This window comes from Thunnus maccoyii, chromosome 19, assembly GCF_910596095.1.
Source record: "Thunnus maccoyii chromosome 19, fThuMac1.1, whole genome shotgun sequence".
NCBI lineage: Eukaryota > Metazoa > Chordata > Actinopteri > Scombriformes > Scombridae > Thunnus > Thunnus maccoyii.
This window is the reverse complement of record NC_056551.1, coordinates 15358551-15383825: the sequence shown is the minus strand read 5'-3', so window position 1 is coordinate 15383825 and position 25275 is coordinate 15358551. Positions and strand designations below refer to the sequence as shown.

Here is a 25275-nt window from a genome sequence, read left to right as displayed (position 1 = left end):
CTTTACTTGAAAAAAAACGGTAACTTGATGAACCAAAGACTTTAACGTCCAGAGGCCTTCTGTTTTAACCGGTTGCTTCGACTGAGCGCGAGTCATTAATATGCAGAGGGAACAAAACCTCACACACAAACCCTCCCTCTCATCACAAACATAACCATTGACGCTCAGAACTAATGCTGACGGCATACGAGACAATTTCCTACGGAAATGAATATTTCAGATCTTTTATGGTTTCCTTCTCCGCGGGCGAGGAGTGGTCAGGTGTGTCACATGGTACGCGGGTTTCAGTTCACTCAGAGGTGGACAGCGCTCCCTCCCTCCCTCCCTCCCTCCTGTGTACAGTTTAAAAAGTATTGCCTGCTTCCTGTCTCAGAGTTCAGTTTTATTTCTGGGGCAGCAGCAGACATCCTCAATGCAGTGTAAAGATACTCTCTTGTACATTTGCCTTTTCTACTCATGTTTGGTTTTCTACTTCATTTTTTCCTTGTACATAAAGACCAATAAATTATTTTTAAAAATGGTTGGTTTGTTTCATTGACTACCATTATTTCCAAGTATAATCTGATCTGTTTGTACATGTAAGTGTTGTGAACAGGACAATACAACATGAAACATATACATAATAAGCATTTTTTTAATTGTTGTAAGTGCTAGTTTAATTCAAGCTTTTTGCATAATGTAAAAATCATCCCGTCCATTCAATAAATGGATACCCTGTTAACCAGATCAATCCCAATAATCCCAAGTATCAATCATTTAATCCCAACTAAAAGACAAATATGCAGTTGTTGTTTTTTTTTTTAAAAAAAGAAGCAAAACAGCAGTTCAAAGTGTCAAATCAATCACAAAAAAAGGACAAAATGATCAGTCTTGTTTAAAAACACATCTTAATTTAACTTTTAGAACAAAAATTGAAATAACAGTTATGAAAAGAGGCATGGGTGAAGATGTCTGACAAACACACAGTTCAGGTCACTAACGAAACAAATACAGTATGACATTAAAAAAAAAAAAAAGACATCCATCAACAACAAGCATTAAGACATTTCAACGTGTATCCCAGAATATATTTCTGTTACAGTTTATTTCTCAAGCTGATATGGATATTTGTGTGTGGACGCTTAAAATCTTTAAGATTTTATTTTTGTTCCTTGACTGAGTGTTAACTGTGATGAAGACGAAGCTGCGTCCGAGTGTGAGTTTACACCGAACAACGAGAAAAACACAGCAGTGCTTGGTCGGCTTCTCGGTCTAAACGGATTTACATTAATACGTTAGATTCTGTCACAACTTAAACTCACTGTATCCTAAAAAGGAGTTTGTTTTTTTTTCTTCTACGTTAAGCTCTGTAGCAGCGCTCGGTGAAAACACAGTGGGAGCACCAACCGTGTAGGATGAGCCATTTCACAGCTTTGCATCATACATCTCCCCGCTCCGTCCCACATTTACAGCACTCCCTCCTATGCTTTTATCAAAAACAAACACACCTTTTGTTATTCATCGACTATCATCTCACTTAATGTTATAACTATAAACAAAAAATCCTATAATATCTACCACATATGAACAAGCTGAAGACATTTTTTTAAAGTTTACTACACAAAACTCTTTTTTTTCCATTTCTTTGTTTTCCATCAGTTTCCAACAAAAATCAAAGACAATTCAACTTTACAACAGATTATTAGAAAAATATTAATTTACATTTGTTAATAAAGCTTTTTCTCCCATAGACGCTCTGAATATCAACTGAAGCTCTTTCAATAAAACAGATTCAGATCTATCTTCTGTCAAAGTCAGACACACATGACTTAACTGTGATGTCAGTTTCTTCTTTTCAGGTACTTCCAGGACAAAACAAACATTTCAGATGCTCTGATCACTTTTCTTCAGTAAAAAGGAAAGACTGATTTTCCTTTCCAGACAAGGTTAAAACCATGAGGTTCATGTCTGATTCAGCCTGAAGAGAAACAACACATCAGTTCCTGCTCCATCGACAACCCTGTTAATTAATTAACCATTACCTTCTACTGATGGACTACAAAACACAATAAAAATGCCAGTTGAAACCTCGGAGGAGAACCGGCGAGGCGATCTAATAGTGTTTCTGTATCTGCTGCCGTTCACGTTGACTCCATCACTAACAGCTGTGGAGCAGCACAGACTTACAGAGGCAGGAGTTTACTGAATATATATTAAAAAGGACCGTACTGATGTTTTAACCAATTTACATTACTGCCAACTACTGCTGAGTATTTTTCCATCAGGGATGAGAGTCTCTGTTCATAGTCGTAAGATACACAAATCAAATTGTAGACGCCAACCAATAGACTTTAATTTCTTTACTCTTATAATAATATAGGTTATGTTTATAACAGCAGATGTCTTGTATACTTAGTTTTTTGCTCTTTGAATCCAGACATGTCTTTATACTGCAGTCAGCTGACTTTTGACAAAACAATCTCACTCTGGAGCTTTTGATCGAATCACACGATCTTCCTCAGTAGATGGACGGTTCAAACTTCCATTTTTTCTTAACTCTTTACAGACTTCTCGTCCATGTTGGCCGCCGAGAGGAACTTTTATGGTTGAAATATTGTTTTCTTCAACTCATCTCAAATCATCTTTTGGCTACAACCCACCAACTTGATTTTAAATCCGCTGTGATTTCCCGTGTGACACATCATGCATAAAAAGAAAAGAGCATAGAAGGACAATCTGTTTTCAAATTGCTGAGTGCTACTGAAGGCTGTGATTTCCGACAGACGACGACTGACTGTACATACAAAGTCTGCACAGTTGCGGCACTTGGTAGCGTTAAGACCACTGAGATGTTTGTGTCCGCGTTACACAGTAAACATTTTGTGTGTCTCTTTGGAAGCGAAACTTTAAGGCCTCCTTCAGGTCGGCGTTTCTCGTTTTTGTGTGACTGAAGCAGACGACATGGATCACAGGGGGGACGCGTCGCCGGGTGTAACACAAAATGAACAAGAGACAATCATTTTTGCTCAGTTGATTTCCCAAGTGCAAAAAAAAAAAATCCCAACTTTTTACAACCTGATCCCACCTTTGATCATATAAAGGGGTCAAAATGCCAGCAAGCAACTGTGTGACATTGTTTTTTGTGTTTTAATGGAATTCATCAGTGTGTGGGGACTGAAGGTAGGGAGGGGACGGTCATCCAGATGTTTTTTTTTTTTGGATGCACAGCGATGCGATTCATCTATCAAACACTACAGAAGCAGACCTCTTTAACTATAAGAGAGGTAGCCCTCAAACAAACATGCTTTATAGACCATCAAAAGTAATCTCTCTCGCTCTTCAACCTCATATATATTATCTAAATCTTTCCAACTATAACATTTAAACCAGTCTTTGCAAGATCATTAATAACGGTTATCTCTAAGTTTGATCATTATAGAGGTAGTGGTGACACTGACTGTAACAATGGGGTCCATTTATGTGAAGCGGACACGTGTAGAAACAGGTCAGACTAACTGGACTGTGGGCTGCGATACTTGAGCTCTGCAGCAGCTTCACATGAGATGAGTGAGATATTAGCAACATGCACCAGAAAAAATTAGTGGACGACAGCTAAGACTATAAGCTGTCCTCAGCAGCATCGACTCCTAGTTTTACATTCTTTAGATATAATGTATGTAGTTCAGGACAACTGAAGAGAAGAGAGAAGTGAAGTCAGAACTTAAGCAAAGTGCAGCGACACATTAGCTTGGATTCTCCTTGTTATCTGTAGCATCGCTTTCTCATTCTTCTCTACAGCAGCGTTTCAGATCTTATCCTAAAACTATCTGCATGTAAATGGCAGCATATTATGCTATGGCTCAGCAACTTAATAACATCCTGAAGAGGACTATGTAATGTGGTGCTAATTATCAGGAAAATAGGAATTTAAGCTCAATTTAAACCCATGAAAATATTAATCCATTGATTATTAGAAACCTTTTTCTCCATATGTGTTACATGGCTTGCCTGTAGAATAATGTAACTAATATCAGTTGGAATTAAATGGAAGTAAACCAATTAAAAACAATGTATTTTCCATATAATTAGTATAAAATTACATATTTCTTACATGCTTCTTGGTAATTATGGACCCATAAAAGGGTATTTAATGACATTAGCTGTTTTTTTATATATATAAATTGAATTTTAAAAAATCTATTTTGCTAATTGATCAGGATAAATTTCACACGTAGCTACACACATGCTATTTCCTGTTTTGTTTTAGTGGTTCGATTCAATTGATTCTAAACGCATCAAAGTCTGATTAACTTCTCTCCATCTGCAGCCAACATGTAGAGTCATGTGAACCGGATCATTTTCATTCATTACCAAAAAAAAAAAAAAAAAAAAAAAAAAAAAAGATATTCCTTGGTGCTGCTGGAGACAGCTCACAGCACAGATCCAAACGCTATTACAGTAACAGTGAACGTAGATAATCGTCAGCTCGCTCTGCTTCTCGTTAAAGTGTTGGACACTGACGCTTGTGAATGAGTGTGGATTTGCATTGCTGGTTTCCCGCCCGTTCACCCTCAAGGCTCGGGGAATCGTTTTAAATCGCAGGACGTTTCGAGTGCCACAAGTCTTTTGTTTCCCAGTTCTGGTGTTGTCAAGCTTTGAAAGAAACACATCGGGTTTGCCCGAATACGTCAGGACGAACGCCTTAAGAAAAGACCTTATTGCCCTTTGAGCAAAATCTTACTATCTTCAGGAAGATTATTCCTTTTAAAACGGACACCTTGACATTTTGATTTTAGCCAGCTTTTTTCAATTTTACAGGCACAGTTTTCTGCATTTGCATCACTGACCATCACAGCAGATTGTTGGCATTCCTCAACGAAACACAGGAGCATGTGTGCATATGTGCTGCAAATCAATGGTCTTAGTGAGGAATCATGATGAGCAACTTCACAGTTAACTGATTAGCTAGTACAAAAACTATCTGCTCATAATACAACAAGTGGTGTTGACAAAAAAAAGGTGACTTTCAAAGTGTCAAAGTTTCCAGTTAAAGTCAGAAGAGGGGTCAAACAAAAGCCATTCTTTGTTTCCCCTCCCGAGCAGATCCGTCGGTATTCCACTACAACTACAGTGCAGATAGTGGTGGTGTTATTTTTGCAGAGGAAGCCGGAGAAACATCTAGTTTGAGAACGGCCCGAGTGGTTTGCTGATGAAAGAGAGAGCAGGGAGAGGTAGTCATGCGACGTTATTCATTCAGGAAAAGTGTTAGCATGAGAGAGGAAGAACGACGGGGGAGGAAGTCAGCGAGAGAGAGAGAGAGAGAGAAAGCGGGGAGGGGGAGTGAGATGGGAGTGAGTAAAGCAAAGGCACGAAAGATTGAGTACAAAAAAAAAGAAGAAAATTAACCCCTTTGTTTCTGTAACCCAGGAGTGAGCACGAGGCTTGTAGTGGCCGGTGCGTCGGTCGGTGAGTTAGTCAGTCTGTAAGCTGGTCAGCTTAACTCCGGTATGCCTCAACGTGTCTTCCTGCTTGGTTAGCTACAGTACTAAGCCTACTGACACAGTGATGGGGGTCTCTCAGGCAGGCTGGGAGGCAGCGTGTGTGAGTGTGTGTTGTTGTGCGTATTTGTGTCAGAGTGAAAAGGCAGCAGGGCCGGTTCTCGGTATTGTCCCTTGAAATCTCTTCTGTCTGTCTGTCTGTCTGTCTTGGGGGGGGGGGGGGCCCCCTTGCGGCCCTCGGCTCTCCTCAGCGTCAGCCTCTGCGGTGTGTGCTGACCTCAGTATCGGTACATGTCGTACGTACTGACCCAAGACGAAGGAAAAGCCCACGTGGGGAACCTGCGGAGGATCTCCTCCAGCTGAGCAGTCCTCTGGTCTTCCCCGAAGAAATAGTGAGAGGAGATGGCGACCGAGATTATTCCCTCAGGGCCTGATGGGTCCGGGTCTCTGGGAGGCTGACGAACAGAGAGAGAAAACCATGACTATATACATCATTTGAGATGTGAGAGGACCAGAACTAGCAGTTTCTAGTCCCTTAGAAAGATCACATTGTCTTTAGCTTATATGCTGCATGTTTTTTACCCTAAGAGTCTTTAAGGTGTTCATCTAAACCCTGAGAGGGGCATGCTCTCATGCAATTGCAAAGCATTGTTGTCTCATGACAACAATGCTTTGCACTCAAACACGGTCCAGCTGTGTTCTGGCAGGATCTAATCTCCTGCAGGCATCACAGAAACCCAGAAATGTCAGGAATGAAAAGAAGGTCTGAAAGACAGACATCTGTCTGGATTCCACGATGTCAAAGGCACTGCAGTAACTGATGACCGACAGTATATATTAATGTGGCCAGGACCATAGGCATAAATACACAAGTTACAACAAATCCACAATTTTTTGAGGGATACGTTCAAGATTTTACACTGAAAAAAGATGAGTTGAGTGTATGAGGGCTTAGGACATTATGACAGAAGTATATTATGGCCATTGTCATGCTCAATTATGTCTCATAAATTGTTGCAGCAATTTTTGGATTGATACCATTTGTTACATAGATTTTGTGCAAAATTTAACCACTTTTGACCATTTGAGAAATTATAAAAATGGTCAAAAATCCCTCCAAAATACACCATTGTTAGAATAGGCGAAGGCAATATATTTATACTGCGTGCAAAAAACTGTATGGTTTTTGCCCAAAACTGCATGGGATTAGCATGACATGGTTGGTGCCAATGGATTCCTTAGGTCACCTAGTTTCATATGATACCACTATCTTCACTGTAGCTTTAAAACTGAGCCCGATACATGTCAACCGCAGACACCGGCTTCCTCAGGGAGTGGAAGTGGTTAAGACACCAAGACCTTGATGAACACCATAGAAAAATTCATGCTGTGATCATACCAAATTTATGCAATTCCAAGACTGTTTAGAGATCCCAGTATGTAGAAATATTTAAATACACCAGTTTTAGAATAGGCGAAAATAACACATTTATACTGCATGCAAAAAACTGCATGGTTTTTGCCCCAAACTGCATGGGATTAGCATAAAATGGGCTTATCTGTAAAGGGGAGACTTATGGGTAACCATAGAACACATTTTCATTCAGATATCTTGAAGTTAGAAGTCAAGGGACCCCTGTGAAAATGGCCATGCCAGTTTTTCCCTTGCCAAAATTTAGCCTAACTTTGGAGCATTATTTAGCCACTTTCCCGACAAGCTAGAATGACATGGTTGGTACCAATGGATGCCTTAGGTCTAGTTTCATGATTATAGTATCTTCACTCTAGCTTTAAAACTGATTCCACTACAGCCTCTGAAGGACAGTAACGATGGCCAAGGACACCAGCGTCCTTGGGGAGTTTAAGAGGATAAATAATTCACATGAAGAATATACACAACAGAGCAGGGATATGAAATGTTAATAAGGAAAACAAGTGCAGAAGGTCCCTTTTAGCTGCAGACAGTACCTGTATTTCAAACCAGAAGGTCCACGTTGGGGCATCGAGGCCGTGGGAATAGAAAACAAAATATTCTCCACTCAGGTCAAACTGGGGCGTCCCGTCACCGAAGGACCAGGTGGAGAGGCTGGCTCCTCGGTGAGGCATCAGGTACAGGGACATGTGGCTAGGGCCTGCACAGGACAGCAAAACACACATTAACATGCACATACATGTAGACTAATGCAACCAGATCGGACAGTTGAGCTGAGAGAAAGAGGAAAATGAATGTATTATTTATATTTCATGATATCATATTTGAATGACTTCTTCCTCTAAATCAATGTAGCCGTTCTGGAGCTTTTGATTGTATCATACAATCTTCCTCAGCAGATGGAGTTTGCCCAGTTGTCATGAAAATGTAGGTATTCAAATTTCCAAATTTTCTGAATCTTTTTAAAGCCAACATGGACAAGCTGAGAAAGTCCTGAAAGTGCCCAGAAAAATGGAAAGTTGGACATTTCCATGACAACTGGATAAACTCCATCTACTTATGTGATGTGATCCAAACCTCCTAAATGGACCCAGCGGTAAGATCGTGTTACTATTTCCAAGATCACAAATGAACTTTCAATCTCAATAATTCAATGTAGTTTAAAAATGTCAACCTCTTGTTCGAGAACATTCTCTGAATTCATAATCTCAACACTGATTGTAAGCTCTTCAAAATAATGCATCACCGTACTGGTCATATGGCTCAAGTCCAATCTGAAGTCACAAAGTCAACATTTTTTGATTTTGTCTCGTATCTCTGCCTGCAACTCTTCAAAAGGAAACTTCTCTAATTCGCTGTCAACACAAAGCGCTCCTGACCTTTGACATTAAACGTCATTTTGATTGTTCCCCAGCTGGTCTCCTCTTTGGACAGCAGGCTGAACTCCACTGGAGAGCTGGGAGACACTTCTGGAGCAGGAAGGTACCAGTTCTTCCTACAAATACACCAAAATATGATATAAATTATAAAAAAGAAGCAGCCTTTATACAGCAAAGATGCAGGAAGTGACACTGTTAAACAAAGAGCTACAAGTCTGCGTTACTGACTTGCTGAGGAACTTCACTGGCAGGAACCAGGGGTAACCGCAGAAGGGTCTGTCCTCACGGCAGCTGGTGCGAACACTGTCGTTGATCTCGGGGATGTGGGGTGTGATGTGCTGTATGGCTGTGTAGTCAAAACTGTTGATCCAAAGACCCGAGTCTCGATTCTCCACCTGGCCCTGCAGATTGTGGAAGGTCCGTGTCGTATGCTGCAGGGGTGGATGAAACATGCAAAAATATAAATAAATACACACTTCCTTTCCTTCTATTTCTTACTTTCAATATGAGATTTTTATATAATTATTACAATCTCTCAAAGAGAAATGCTCAGACTTTTTTGTCCCATCCTTTCCAAGAAGAAAAAGTAAATGTATAAGAGATAGAATTTTCTAAGAGCGAAATACAATAAACTCATATGTTTATGTGAACATGTTTGTGCTTCTGTGTGCGTGTTGCGAATTTTAACCTGCAGGAAGACTCGTTTTGGCCGTGGGCTGTCTGGATTGCCTGAATAAGGAAAGAAGAAGCTGCAGGACACCAACAGGAACATGATGATGAAAACTGAGCCCAGACCCGCCAGGATCCACTTAGTGCTCCGTACCAAATAGATGAAATGAAGCTGAGACAGAAAAGAAAATACAATATGTTACTGGATAAACAATCTACACAGCAGTCTTTCTGAAATTACCACCGGCTTTGCCAAGTTTTCTTCATTGTTATACATGATGTAGGAACACTTACGAAAAAAGAGGAGAGGAAAATGGTTGCCAGGGTGACGAGGGAGGCCAGGACCACCTCTGGGGGTATCTCTGTGCCGCTGCGCCCCATGATGGGTGTGAAAATCTCAAATACCACCCAGATGAGGAACATGAAGTGGATATATGGCAACGCCAGACCCAACAGATAGAGCATACTGTACTTCACTGACGCTCCTGCACAAAGACAGAGCGCTTATTGTTCATCAGACCAACACTGAATCATCCTGAGATCAGACTATCAACTTCTGTCGGTCCCACAGCTACAGTACGACAATCCATCTTCAACCCAATCAAACAGTGTTGGTTTGCAGTAAAGCCCTTTTCACAGACATGGAATATGTAACTTTAGTAGAAGGAAGAGTGTTATCAGTTCTCTCACAGGCAACAGCACAGATGGAATTTTTTAAAAAAAACTATTTTAAAGCTTAAATAATTAATTCCTATTTGCTCACATGTTGTATGTAAAGCATTTTGCTAGATATTCATAATTTCAAATCATTGGCATGGACAATATTTTTAAATACAAAGAGTGAGACAACTGGTCTGATTATTATTATGGTTGTAAGAGGGTTGTTTTTTTGTTTTGTTTTTAACTCTTTCTCTGCACCCTAAGGGGAAAAAAAATTAGAAACCTATCAAACATGAGAGGAATCTCTTCAACAGCTTAGAACTGTATATTTCACAGTGTTTTGTGGTTTATTGAACTGATTTTATTTTCTTTGTGCATAAAAGATGATAGCCTGGCGAGAAATTAACTACAGTTTTCTTAATTAGGTAGAACAGGACATGCATTATAATCTTACTGCATGTATTTAATCTTGTGTTGCTGTGTTACAGAAATGTTACTTGGTCCAACCTAGTACGATTTTAATATAAAAGTGATCCGGGCGTTTACTTGTGCTTGAGGCCAGCATATAAAATTGGCCTTACATCATGCGATGCGTGTCTGAAATTGGCTCAGGTCTGGTAGAATTAGACAATAGCGGAGAGTTAACCTTAGTTTATGCCTTGTAATTAGCTACAGATTCATCTAACTACTGCCCTTCTACAGAGCAAATCCCAGTTTCTAAAACTACGGTGCCATGAATAAAATCATCTAGTTGCTCTAACTTCAGAGAAGGTTTTGAGAATCAGGTTTGGGGTAATAATACTTTCATCTCTTTGTTCTGGTTATATCAGAAAGTAGTAATTAATATGAAGACGACCAGTGTCCTCATGCATGAATCCTTACATTCAACTGAGTTCTCCTTTAAATTAAACATGTGTCCCAATTTCTAGTTCTTATAATTTACTGATCAATAAATATTCATTGTAAATAAAGTTGAGTTGAGGTTGAGTGTCTACCTCTGTGTTTAAATTCCTTGGCTAGCAGCAGTCTGGTGGCCAGGGGGAAGGCCACCATTAGCATGGGTACGTAGGCTGAACACAGGCCCCGTTGGGTCAACCACACCAGGCTGCAGCACCACAGCAGCAAGCTCACGTCAAAGTAGAGATCACCAAGCTCCACCAGACGGACACCCTGCATGGAGAACACACACAACAGCTCAACATATGGGGAATATGCATACATGAATAGATTATGTTCAGTTTATTACATCTGTTGTTTTTATTCCATCCTAATCTCCCTCTCAGTTTTGTCTCATTTAAATAGAGATCCAACTGTCCATGAGTTTATATACTTCTTATATAAACTCAGATATGCATGACAAATAATTTTACTGGCTTCTCTTTGAAGAAAATAACAATGTACACCATCATTTATTTAGAACTGATGAGGATAAAAGATAAATAGGACCAAAGAATCAATGTTATCACCTGGTTCCTCCTTGTTCCTACAATAGAAACTCCTCACTGAGGCTACTATTGTATTCTGAAACTAACTGTAAATAATAAAAGGAACACAAAACTGATAAAAAAAAAAGCTTGGAAAAAAAAAACTACTGCAAGAGAAATTCACTGGCTTGATTTTCTGTGTGTATTACTGTACACTGATAGAGAAGCTGCTGTAATATACAATGGTGCTTGAAAGTTTGTGAACTCTTTAGAATTTACTCTATTTCTGCATAAACATGACGTAAAATGTGAGCAGATTTCCATGCAAGTCCTAAAACTGGATAAAGAGACATCAATTAAAAAAATGAGACAAAAACCTTACACTCATTCATTTATTTATTGAGGAAAATTATCCAATGTTACATATTTGTGTGTGGCAAAAGTATGTGAACCTCTAGGATTATGAATTAATTTGAAGGGGAAATTAGAATTGGGTGTTTCAATCAATGGGATGACAATTAGAGGTGAGTCTGGGAGGCCCTGCCTTATTTGAAGAAGAGAAATCTGGGTCTTCACTATTAAAGTCTCAGCTTTACAACACAGGTTTGTGGAAGTGTGTTGGAAGTGGCTCGAAAAAAGGAGATTTCTGATGACCTTAGAAGAGGAGTTGTTGATGCTCACCAGGCTGGAAAGAGTTTCAAAACCATTTCTAATGAGTTTAGACTCCACCAGGCGACTGTCAGGCAGATCGAGGACAATCAGCACCATTGTTACCCTACCCAGGAGTGGTTGACCAACAAAAATCACACCAAGAGCATGCGAGTAATAGTCCGGGAGGCCACGAGGGACCCCAGGGTAACGTCTAGGAAACTAAAGGCCTGTCTTGCAGTGGCTACAGTTGATGTTCATGAGTGCCATCAGGAGAACATTGAACATCAATGGTGTGCATGACAGAGTTGCAAGGAGAAAGCCACTTCTCTCCAAAAAGAACATTGCTGCCGTCCACGGTTCGATCAAGACCACATGGATAAGCCAGAAGGCTGTTGGATTAATGTTCTGTGGATGGATGAGACCTAAATCGAACTTTTTGGCTTGAATGAGAAGCGTTCTATTTGGCAACGAGCAAACACTGAATTCCAGCATGAGAACCTTATCCCATCTGTGAAACATGGTGGTAACAGTATCATGGTTTGGGCTGCTTTGCTGCATCTGGACCACACCTTGCAATCATTGATGGAGCTATGAGTTCTGAGTTGTACCAGCAAACTCTACAGGAACATATCAAGGTATCCATTTGTGAACTGAAGCTAAACAGAAAGTGGTCATGCAGCAAGACGACGACCCTAAACACAGAAGTCGTCCTACCAAAGAATGGTTAAAGCAGAAGAAAGTGAATGTTTTCAAATGGCCGTGTTAAAGTCCTGATTTTAATCTTATAGAAATGCTGTGGAAGGACCTGAAGCAGGCAGTTCATGCAAGGAAACCCACCAACATCCCTGAGTTGAGACTGTTCTGTGAGGACGAATGGGCTAAAATTCCTCCAAGCCGATGTGCAGGGCTGATAAACAGTTTCCGGAAACGTTTGGTTGAAGTTATTGCTTCAAAAGGAGGGTCACACCAGTTACTGAAAGCAAGGGTTCACATACTTTTGCCTCACACAGATATGTAAGATTAGATCATTTTCCCTGATAATTAAATGAATAAGTTTGATGTTTTTGGCTCATTTATTTAATTGGGTTCCCTTTATGTGGTTTTAGGACTTGTGTGAAAATCTGATCACATTGTAGGTCACATTTATGCAGAAATAGAGAAAATTCTCAAGAGTTCACAAACTTTCAAGTACCACTGTATCGTTACAAAGCATAACATTCCACAAGTGCACAAGGCGGAGTATTCTTCAATTAAAATGAACATCAAGATTTCAGCTTCGCTGAGAGGCACTCGCCTGGCTCTTTTCTCACATTGCCACATTTTGGTTGAATGATTTCTCAACAGCTATTACATAGGAAGCCCTTACAAACACACACACACACACACACACACACACACACACACACACACACACACACACACACACGTACATAACAAATGTAAGCAGCAGTGTATGGTCTTGCATCAGTGCAAATGCAAATACATCCCCAGTGTCTGTGGTGAGCTTTGTACAGCAGGTTCTGGTCTTGATTGATGTGAGACTAAAAAAACACTGAGATAAGAGTTTCTAATTCAAGTCTCTCTGTGTATCTCGACCTTTTGTGGGCAAAGAAGTTCAGATTTTAGTGTTACGTGACTCAGAGTTTATTTAAACCAGAATACCAAAATGTAAATGACTACAAGCCAAGAAATTTAAAAAAAAAAGAGTTCTCAGGCAGACATCTTTTATTCGATCTTCTTTAAGGACTAATGATTTCTTTGTTAGTTTTCTCTGTTAAACAGAACTTGCCAGTCCTATCTAGACTCTTTTGTCAACAAAATACCATTAAAAAATGAGGCCACAGTTACAGTTTACTGGTGTTTCAATAGAGATTTTGTTTCATTGGAGATGAAGCCATGTAGTCTGGGACAAAGGTTAGATTGTGTCCTTTCTGGAATCTGGCCACGATAAGCCAGAGTTCATAATGTGGTTAGCTGCAGCTCCAGATGAAAATCAACTTTCTGTGATAGTTTGAACCTCAGGTATATGCTCATTATAAGCAAGCTGAACTGCAACTACTTGCTCCTAAAAAAGTTTACCAAAGAACATCTTGATGTCAATTATATTTCAAGCAATACAAGATTCAGGACTTAGGACTATTAGCAGGCACAGATGCCATCTGCTGATAGATGGAAAACCTACTCCTACTCCTTCCTGCGCAAACTATCAAAAAACAAAGCGAGACAGGTCAGTCGGCTCTCAGCTGTGTGTACACGTGATTGACAGTTAACTGCCTGTCAAAAATCTCTACCGGTTTATACTCACATACACACACACACACACAAAGAGTCATTCTGTAATCACCATGGAGGAAGAGGAACTGTCTGCTTTCTCATCTCTGCACTTTAGTCTACATCAACTGTGAGCTGAGCGAGTCATCATGAGATGTTAGGCTCTAGGAAATAATGCGACCTCTATTGTATATACAAAGCAGGAATGAGAAAGAGAATTAAAACTCATTTGATTATACTGAACTAAACTAAACTAAACAGTCCACACTCTGGTCAGATAAAACTCTCAAACGTGAAAACAAATTTCATGGAACAAGACGTATCGTTTGAGATATTAATCTGAATCCAGCTGGTCAACATTCTTTCCGCTTCAACGCAGCAAATATTTCAACACTTACCTTATGGCCAAGACTTATGGTTATACAAAATCATCTTCCCGTTCAGCTTTGCACAAAAACACATAACTATAAAACCTATGTGTAAAACTTACACTAATAATTCATTATATTCTCAAACACACCTCCCTTTCAGCTTTACTTCTCTGTGCAGTAAAATATTTCCATTTTATTTATGGTCAGCTTCACCAACACCAATGATTCTGCACATTATCTGCCCTCTAAAGTTAACGTTCAAAGTAAAAAGACATGTAAATTACGTTATAAACTCTCTCACCCCGTAGTAAAGGTTCTTGGCCAGTGTATGTACGAGGATCATCTTTCCAGTGGAGGCAGCTCCGTACAGGCAGATGGAGGCGTAAAAGTGGTTGTACCAAAACATGGAGCGGCCAAGCAGAGTGACGAGCAGAGCTACGATCAGCACCGACAGCAGGGTGATGAACCAGCTCAGCACTGCTACACCTGTGGCACAGGCCAAGTCTCGCACATAGCGACCACCTGAGAGAGATGGAGATGAACCCGCATGAACAGCTGACCAAACCCCTTCCATAGAAAAATAAAATCAATCTTAACATTTTGGACCAGACTATCATTACAAAATACTTACATAATTCACAAAGAGGGACAGACAAAACACACACATCCAGTAGAGGAAATGGCATAACATGCATCCACCACAGGAAATTGTGACCTACCCCCATTGCCAGGCAGTGAGGCTTTCTTGGCCAAATAGAGGAAGGTTGCTGTAGCCACCATGTAGTTGAGGATCGTGCCAACGCGCGCTGGGTAAGCCACCACGACTACCCCTAACAGGTCAAAAAATACCATGTTGCCATGACGGTACTCTGAGGAATCGGCCAACTTCTCTGACATTACCAGGTACTTCAGGACCGCCAGGATGTTGTCGCCTAGAAACAGGAGGTGAGGTGGTCAAAAGATGAAATATAACACATTACAGGTAATAAAAAGGTACAAAGGCCGGATCCTGACTTAAAACCTGGACTGGCTGGAATTCAAGGAAATGGACAAACTATAAAAATAAATATTTAATTACTCTATTGGGGTTCTTCCAACATTTGTAATACTGCTTGCTCAATCAAAAGAAGGAAACTGTTGATATGACTGAATGTGAAAATGACAAAAAAGGACCATGCTTTACACAGCTGACGCATCACATGCGGTAGACAGAGTTTATTGTTGACTTACTAAACCTTCTGACCAGCAGGAACAGAGTGTACCGAGGTAATGGCCTTTATTGTTCCTATATGATCACCTAGACTGTATTTTTTGTGGCAATAAAACCACGAGCACACACCACCACGTCAATTATTAAACAAAAAAAAAGGTACAGTACACACTAGAAAATGATGCGCTGCTACTGTGTATTGAGTCTTACAATCTCGCTCTTCGATCGTCAGTTACATCACCGACAATTTAAATGAAATTAGATAAAAATGTTTTCTATTAGTTTACAGTATATAAATAGATGTATGAGAGACATTTCAGGCCACTAATATCCTCATTAATTCTTTTTTTTAATACACATCATTATTCTGTCTTACATGCACAATTAGTGTGTGTGTGATGATGTGTGTGAGTCAGAATGATAGCGTAGTAAAAAGAGAATACAGTGGTGTACAGTGTGTGTGAGTAAACATGATTCAAGATCCAAACAGCAGTGTGTGTGAGAGTATGGTAGTGTGTGTGTGTGTGTATGAGCAAGTCTGATTTATGCCCTAAACGGCCTCTCATTGTTACACAACAGTTGCACACCAGTATATTGGACACATACACGATTGGTTACAATCATGATGTTGAATGTGGAGGCACAGAAAACTGGCTACAGGAAGGATCAGTGAAAGGTCGCTCCATGGGTTATTGTGGCCTGAGGCGAAGTTTCTTTTATGTATTGCTGCCTGTAAGTCTGCACAGTTAACAGCACGCACACACACACACGCACGCACGCACACACACACACACACACACACACACACACACAGGCGAGACAAAGCTCCATTGTTCTTCCGCCTGGTAGGCTCTGTGTTGTCAGTGTAAACAAGTGAGAGTACAACTTCTACTTATTCGTGTAGGGTTCACTGCTTAGCAAGATGATTCTGCTTTGAGATTTACCCACAACTTCCCTGATCAAAATTATTTTAAGATTCATTCAAAAAAATCATATGACATAGTTTTATTCCTTAGTAACATTGAAATTGTTATGACGCCATTCTCTTATTTATCATCTTTACAGATAGATAATAGGCTACATTTGATTTTTTTAAAATCAATGAATCTACATTAAAGCAATGCTAACCTTGCACCTTGCTCTTTTTGTTGTAAAATTGAAGAGTTTAAAGATCCCCTCCAGACATGTTGTAAGATACAAAAAAATACTCTTCTTGGAATAGTAATATGTATCTAATATGTTTTTTGCTCAAAAAAATGGCAAATGACCTCATTAAGAACCTTAAAATTACATCTATTCTTTCTCACTCATTCAAATCCAGAATCAATGAATATGCAAATATTGTTCTTTTCAAAAGTTCAACGGCTAGACAAAAGATTTCTCCTACTTCACTGAAAAGTGCACTGGATGCTTCAAGTTTCTATATCTCTATTTATATATATTGCATACTGGACCACAATCAGCCTCTAAACTAGTTGTGATGTCACAAATCATGCTCAGAAGCCCACCCCTTAATCTGACTCAGATTTTCAATGAGCACAGAGAAACTTTCCCCTTTCAGCAGATGGAAAATGCGAGGAATGAAGAATGAGATAACAGCCTTCTAGTGTCAAACTCTGCACAGTGAAGCTCTAACATTCGACTGAAGTAACAATGAGCAGAACACATTTTTGAGTGGAGGGAGACTTTCAATAACCAGATTAGAAACAAATTTGCTATGTCCATCACAGGCAACAACAGAGCAGAGCTACCGGTGTAGCTTCCCTGTACTATATCTACTCTCCGCCTTACAAAACTGTTCTGCCTCCTTCTTTACAGACTAAAAATACGTTCGTTCTACGGAGGGAGCTCTGAAATCTCGCTCTCTAATAATTCATGCCTTTCACAGCGAGTTGCTGTGTACAGAAGAAAGAGGAGGGGGATTGTCCAGTAGCTGCTGAGGGAGAAGAAAGATGCCAACTGTCTCAGGTTTTTAGTGCTGACTGACTGGATTCTCTGCTAAGTAAAGCAAAATGATTCAGCAACGCAGATGCACGAGGTAAACAAGTACAAGTGCAACAGTTAATATCTGTGGCTGGTATGTACAGTATGTATGTGTGTGCGCATCTTGTAACTCTCAGGGAAATAATGAGATTAGCAAAGTGCTGACTAGTCTGAAAAGGGAGGCTGGAGGATAAAGCAGAAATGCACTGCATGTGTTTGTGACAGAAAAACTGCGTTGGCAGTCACTTAAACCACACCAGTCTTCTGCTGCAGAGACTGTTCTGATTATGACAGACAGATGCACCCATCAGCTACCAGCTTCTGAATCTATTTGCTTAAGTATGAGTGGATGAATGTGTGGGTTTTTGCATACCGGCTCTCTGTATCGAGTCTGTCAGGATTCTGTCGGCAGTGTCATACTTGGTGTGGTAGATGAAACCGTTCTCAATGAAAGCCAGATCAATGCCTGTAAGAAAAGAACATATATATAGAATAAGATAAAAACATTAAAAAGAAGGGAGAAAAAGACACTAAATGAAAGCATGTTTGCTTCATATCAGACTTTCTGTGTGGGTGCTCATCTGGGTCCTGTGTATTTCTTTACCTGGGATGTTACCAAAGTCCCTGTAAATGCGGAAGTCGGTGTCAGACGGAATGATGCCGCTCTGAAAGACCTCCTGGCCGACCACAGAGGCAAAGGGGTGTTTTGCTGCATGAACGTAAGCCTGAACTAGCCATGGGTTCTCTGGACCTGTCGGGGAACAGGAAGGAAAAGCTGCTTGACAGATGTCTCAGTTTCCTCAGTTTTGTTACATCAAATAATCACTCTGTCAACAAAGATATATCAACAGGGTTTTATGAATCTGTCCTTTGCAGTGTTTACCACTAGTCGTTTGTGGTTTTTGGGAATGTAGGCATTTGTAGCTTGTTTAATGTGTTGCACACATCAGTTGTTAAGAGTATCAGATAATGCCTAAAATACAAATACAACGTAACAGGCAGCTCAGGAACCATAATCAGGCACTGTTAGCAATCCATGGATACTGAATGGTGGCAGCCAGCCAGAAGATAAATGGTCAGAACAAGGGCAGATACTGTAAGTCTGTAATGCAAAACTTGATAGTGATTCTGATTACTCCAACAGCAACGGTATCAACTTCATACACTCCTTATTTGCAAGCTTTCCAATCATAGAGGAAGGAAATATTGTCAAGAGGCTGTACATACAACAGAGGAAGCAAACCAGAGGAAAAGCCCACAAACTAAAAAAACCACACCCGTTTGTCAAACTTACAGTAAATGGTACAGTACCTGTCTGGAAAACAACCTCCTTGCCGCCAACACCTGCAGCCTCCAAGTTAATGAAGGCTCTCACCTGTTTGGCCCATGGATGCTGAGTAATAAAACCATGACTGGCCTGAGAGAGAGAAGAAAAAAGAGAGAGAAAGAGTTATTGAGAGAGAATGTAACAGAAAAAAATAAGGAAAGCAAAAAGAGAGGAGAAGTTTTATAATTAAATGACAATCCAAAGTGCTGTGGACAAGATAGTCTAACATCCAAAATGTAAAATATGTGGTCTTAGTACTTCATTTTACCTGCAGGATATTTTCCTCAGCTCCATTAAAGAGGAAGATAACACCATGGTGAAGAGGAGTAGACTGGTTGGCCAGAGAATGGAGGACTTCCAGCATTACTGCACAGCTCACTGCATCATCACTGGCACCTAAAACAAGGAAACCAGTGTACTGTATGTGTGTCAAAAATACCAAAAACCTGCACAATGCTGAGCTCTTTGTCTCCATTCACATTCGCATCAGGCAAGAAAAGTTTGGCTTGGCCTGGCATGTACATGAATCATGTAGTCATACCCATACATCGCCTAAGTTTCCTGACCCTGTGGCTCAGTGTGTGAGATATAAAATAAATACATATGAGAGTGCACATAACTCTGAACACACATTTGCAAACACGTGGAAATGTGCTGAGCAGGCCGTGTGTGCAAACATGTGAAGAATGCGACGACCTGGTAAAGATCCAGCTCCCACTATGATGGTGAGAGCAGAAAGGAAAAATGGGTAACAGTGAGAGGGAAAGAAAAAAAGAGCATGTGAACAAGGCATGTGATGCAGAAAGATTAGACAGGTTCGCGGTGAGGAACACAATTTGCTGAGAGTGAATTCAAAGAAGAAGAAAAAAAAAAAAAAAAAATGACCCAAAGATCAGAGAGCGAAACTGAGACATCATGTGCTCCGGCTTTCTGGATTGAATGTGATCATGAGGTGGAGGTGCAGGCTCGTTCGCTGTCTGTCTAGGCACCGTTCATGCTGCTGATACCGCTGTCACTGCCACTTATGTGAGAGACATATTAATCCTTGTCCCCGAAAAGCAGTGTGGGAGTCCAGAGGACGGCATGTACAAAAATCAAATCCCGAGTTCACCTGTACTTGGAAAAAGGAATTATAGGTACAATTATCAATACAGGTGCTGATCTATGCGTGAAAATATGTGCGAGACAATGCCTCTTTATTCTTTTTTTTTTCAGAACTATTTTTACACGAACAAGTGTTTATATTTCCGAAAATCAAAAGGTTGGCAGGCAGCAGTGGACATGGAAATGTATGTGTATCTTCCCGATCCACACCCCTTGAATCAATTTCCTTTTGCCGGTGACGCTGTGTGTGCAAACGTGTGTGTGTGTATGTGTGTGTGTCCCTCCAACAGGCTCTAGGGTGTGGAGAAAAAAAACTGAATTAAAACCAAACAAGGAGGGTTAGACTAGGCACAGCAGTGTGCTGCCTATCATCAACAAACACCGTTACTACTGCGCAGTCTAGATATGATCACCTGATCGCTCTAAGCAGATTCCTGTTAAAGCACAATGCGACTAGTTTTTAAATCATTTACAAGGAGCATTTTAGATCCTCACTTTCTGGATTGGCTCGTTATGGCTGTTTAAATGCAGTCCACATGACTATGGTGCACAACATGGGACACAAGTGAAGGCATTATGATCATAAGAACACTTGAGGACTTGCATATTGGAAACCAAAGACTTCTATACACTATGAAGACAAGAGCTGCAGTATTTGTGAGGGTGTGATGGTTATAAATGTTAATAGGAAATATTAAAAAAAAACAAAGAAAGTTGCTGTAAACTGCTCTTCAGATCAGTAACATTTTCCACTGCTTGAAATGTTTCCTTATAGCATCCTAAAGGGCAAGGTCTACAAATCACTCATCACTTTTGCACAACAACCTCCACAACAAACAAACCGATCATGAGAGTGCACAGACTTGCAGGGTTTTGAGGGGTTGAAACAGCATATTTGAGAAGTTGAAATTAAAAAAAGATTAGATAAAATATACAGAAGTTGTTGTTGAAATGTGGCACACGGTGGCATGTACCGACATGCAAGATGCATGCTAGCTACACCGGTTCTTCTATACACCTTTTTAATTAGCAAGCTCACTCACTTTCACTGGTTTCAGTAAGAGCTCACAAAGAGAAGAGGCTGCTTTGTTCAAGAGAAGGAGGAAAGCTTTAATACCTGGACTGTTGGCCACTGTGTCAAAGTGGCAGTTGGCCAGCATGAGATGCTGCGCCCCGCCCTTGGGCTCCAGCCTGACAGCGATGTTAGTGACACGGTCATAGAAGCTGGTGAAGCCTCCAAGAAAGTCAATAGAGAAAGTGCCAGTGGGTCGCTGCACGTCCACTGTGAGCTGATGGGCGCCCGCTGCGGTCTCAACCCGGATGTTCTCAATCTGCTCCAACAAGTAGCCCACTGTCAGTACTTCATTCTCCTGGCTGCCCACTGGCCGAGGGCCGACGCTGGTGATCTGCTCTAAGTGTCGTCTGGATTGTGAAGTGAGGCAGGAGTGAGGAGAGAGACAGAGAATATTGTGGTGTTGTTCACTCTTTGCGGCAGTAAACCAAGCCTACTTGTTCCATCACAACATCACAGAGTATATTAATAATTACACTGCAGTTCAATGTTATTGTAAAAGACAATTAATCACTGTATGTATCTAGGTGTGGTCACAGTTCATATATTTCCTCTTGAAACCACCATTAGGTTTCACAAGTTACATTTCCTGAATATGTGGTGAACCTGCTGATAAAATCACAAGCCTCAGCTAGAAATCCTATACATCTGTTTTATGTTATTTTAACCCGTTACAATGGTTTTTTTTGCATCATTCCTGACAAATAAACCTAATAAATAAAATAAATAAATAAACACACAGTTTAAGTTTGCATGTCTTGTCTGATAACCAGCTCTTCTAAATATCTATCAGATGCATCAACAGGTGAAGTGAAACAAAGTTCAAGTCCAGTCCTGCATGTTTTGACCGATACTAAGTTTAAATTAGACTTTACATGTGTTAGCAACGCGAGAACATATTGTTTAATTTGACAGTTTTATTGGTGGCTCCAAAAAGACACACATTGTCTATGGAGGAACTTCTGCTTTAATTCCATTGACTATTGATTGATTAACTAAGTGACTGACAGAAAATTAATCATCAACTTGATACTCGATTAAACATCATGAGTCATTTTTAAAGTTGTTTCCGACTTCTAAAACGTAAAAAAACGTGCAGCTTTATTTTGTCTTCTATGACAAGTCAGTTGATTATCTTTTTGTTTCTGAGTGTTTGGTCAGAAAAAAAAACTGTTTGAATACTTTAACTTGCTTTCTAGAAAACTCTAAACAGGCCTTGTTCACTATTTTCTAAGAACCAAAAGATGAATGAAAAAAATAAATCAGTGGTTACAAGTAACACCAAATGTTTAAAGGAGAAAGTGGAGCAACTTCATAAACACATGATGCATGTCCTGAGGTTAGGATTTAGGATTAGAAGTAAAATGAACCTATTTTTCATTCATTTCAAATACATTTATCTTTAAAAACAAACAGGATACAACCTGCCATTGTTATGTAAGCTGAGTCCTGGAGTTTACCCACTGCCATGACTTAGGTTATAGTGAGCCATGTTTTACTTTGACCTTATCTATCTACCTTATCTTATCGCCACTGCACAGGCTCCCTTAAGAGAAGAACAGGAAATAAATCTAAAATGTCTGTGAAGATTCCAGGGTGCAACAGGAAAAAAAAAAGAAAAACAGATGCTTTTCCTCCCGAAATTTTCTTTAAAAAAAGCAGCTGCTGGTCGTGTTTGCTGCAGCTGCTCATGAAAACGCCAATGTTAGCTCCGCTGCCCACACCAGCAGAGGAGCTGCTGTGATAGCTGATGCTTGGAGCCACCAATAAATTATCTTCAGAAGTGGTGAGAGAATAATATCTGCCCTGAAACCGTGGTGGGTGAAGCCATGTGTTGTAGTCCAGATGTTACAACAAGGGATTAAAAACAGCTAATGTATTGTTTTCCCCCCTTTTTCTTTTGCTTTAGACTCCTAAATCACCGTGTCCTCCCCTGCATGTCATTTCTCTAGAAATGACAAAGTGGCAGCAGATGACTTTGAAGACCGCTGCTTTCTCTCATTCTTTACTCCAGCCTCTGAGGCACCGTTTTATGCTCATAACTCAAATCTGGATTTGCAGGGCATGGACTCATGAAAGCCATGATTGTGACCAAAGAAGCTCAGAGCCCTAATCAGTTCAAATGCAGCATGCCTGACTCATTTATGGAGAAACCAGCCAAATGATGGCAAATCCCACCACCACCCAGCACTTTCAAGAGCTCAACCACAGCCCTGCTGACCTCAGATTCAATGCCATAATCCCTGACCGTCTCTCCTGCTCTGATAAAGAAAAGCTGCTGCTCAGTGTGGCTGAGTGGTTGTTTTATGCATGTTTTAGCATTTTTTATCATTTTAACACTGAACATGTGTTTGGTTGAAAATAGTGTGGTTCAGTTTAGGCTGGTGTTTCAAAGTGGGTTTTCAATTTTTTTTTATTAAGTGTCTTTTCTTTTTGTGACTTCTCTGTTTTCAACAGCTTTGCAACCTTGATCTTGAGTTTCCTCAACCTGCGAGATGACATAGATGAACTTTTACAGAACAGCTGATTTTCAAAATCTGAGTAGGGCTGCAATTGACGATTTTTTTTTTTTTTGAATAATCAATTCATCTTTTAGTTTATACAGTGTCAGAAACTAGTGAAAAATGCCCACGCATCACAAGTTCCCAGAGCATGAGTTGGCTTGTCTCCCTTCAAAGGGTTCACAATCCAAAGATATTCAGTTTATAATTATATAAATCAAAGACAAACAGGAAATGCTCATAAGTGTCACTTTTCTTTGATATTAACATAATTAACTTAAGCAATTGATTATATATATATGACTGGAGATCCAACAGTTGTGTTTACAGTGAGTTTCTAGTAGGCTTTTACCATTTTAGTTTTGTGAAATGACTGAAATGATTGACGGTCCAATCCTATAGATTAGTTTTCTTTTTAAATACTTGTATTTCTTTGTTTTTATGTTTTTATCTTGGTTCCATGTCCTTTTAATTTGTGTTTCAGTGTCTTTTGATGCCTTTCTTGTTTGATGTTTAAATGCATTGTGTAAGGCGTTTTAATTGTTTTTTGTATGAAATGTATTATTCAAATAAACGTTTGTATTGTGTTACCTTACCTTCCAAAGGTCCGTTTCATTTATTTATTTGTTTATTTATTTTTAGTATTTTACACGTTTGTTTGTCGACTTTAAATAAATAATAATGTCCGTTGGTGTCTCTCGGGGTCATTTAACTGGTTTCTGTACTGGAGATCTTGATTTGCTGGAGGCTGCATCGTTAGCAGATGAGTGCTAGAGGCTGCTGTTACACACGCGGCTGAAACACCTGTCAGCCCTGCAGGTTACCTGGGAGGTGGAGGTGGAGGGGACACCCGGTAGTGGTTTCTAGGCGGGTCTGTTGCCAAACTAGAGGAAAGGTTAGCCGGGGCTCTGCTCTCAAGACCGTTAGCCAACATGTACGGTACAGTTATCTAAACTCACCTGGCTCTCACTGCGTTGAACTCGCCGGTCGGCTTTCCAATGACGAGCTGCTGTAACGACAAATGAACGAGTCCCCACAGCACCAAAATAAACACAGACACCAGGGAAGCAGCGAGCCCTTCCCGCAGCAAGTACAGGCTCACTTCGGGCTTCCTCTTCGCGTCACTGCTGTAGCCGTTATTCCCGCACAGGTCCCGGGAGCCGTCGTTATCTTCCGCTACACAATTCTGTGTCCCGAATTGTTTTATTCTCCTGACAGTGGTGTCGCTCTCCATTTTCGAGCCAGCGGTACATCAGCTGCAACCTCCGCAAGCGTCGCTCTCAGGCGTCGCTTTTTTTTTTTTTTCTTTTTTTTTCCAGACCGACGGATCGCGCTGAGGGACAAACTTCAGAATGAACTGACGTAGAGCCGAGGCGCATGAAGAAAATGTAAAATAAAACGGCAGCAGTGCAGGAGGAGATACTGCCATGTAAGCAGCAAACAAAAATAAAGCAGCGTTTAGTCAGCAGTTTGGCTGATTTCACTGACACTATGCCTCAATAATAATATAATAATAATCCACTTTATATAGCACCTTTCATACAAGAAATCCAGCTCAAAGTGCTTTACAATAAAGAAATTACATGCACCGAGTGCTTCACATGAAAATAGACATAAAATGAATATAAAACAGGGACAGAATTCCATAATTAATGTAACATAAGATAGAAAATAAACCCACTTAATAATAATAATAATAATAATAAAATGAAGAGTGAAAATAGAATACATAGAATGCATAACA

The 25275-nt window shown here is 40.1% G+C and overlaps 1 protein-coding gene across 1 annotated transcript; it reads right to left on the bottom strand.

Annotated features, from left to right (window-relative positions):
* Positions 1-618: 618 nt before the first annotated feature.
* Positions 619-24836, bottom strand: LOC121885303 (endoplasmic reticulum metallopeptidase 1). The gene is made up of 15 exons (XM_042394645.1): positions 24491-24836; positions 21076-21380; positions 19123-19250; positions 18839-18944; positions 18132-18278; positions 17901-17993; positions 15054-15266; positions 14636-14856; positions 10613-10787; positions 9252-9442; positions 8977-9129; positions 8517-8719; positions 8289-8404; positions 7446-7609; positions 619-5932 (listed from the first exon to the last, which is right to left on the bottom strand). The coding sequence occupies exons 1-15, from the start codon at positions 24763-24765 to the stop codon at positions 5756-5758; spliced, it is 2667 nt and encodes an 888-aa protein (XP_042250579.1). The 5' UTR covers positions 24766-24836; the 3' UTR covers positions 619-5755.
* Positions 24837-25275: the final 439 nt, after the last annotated feature.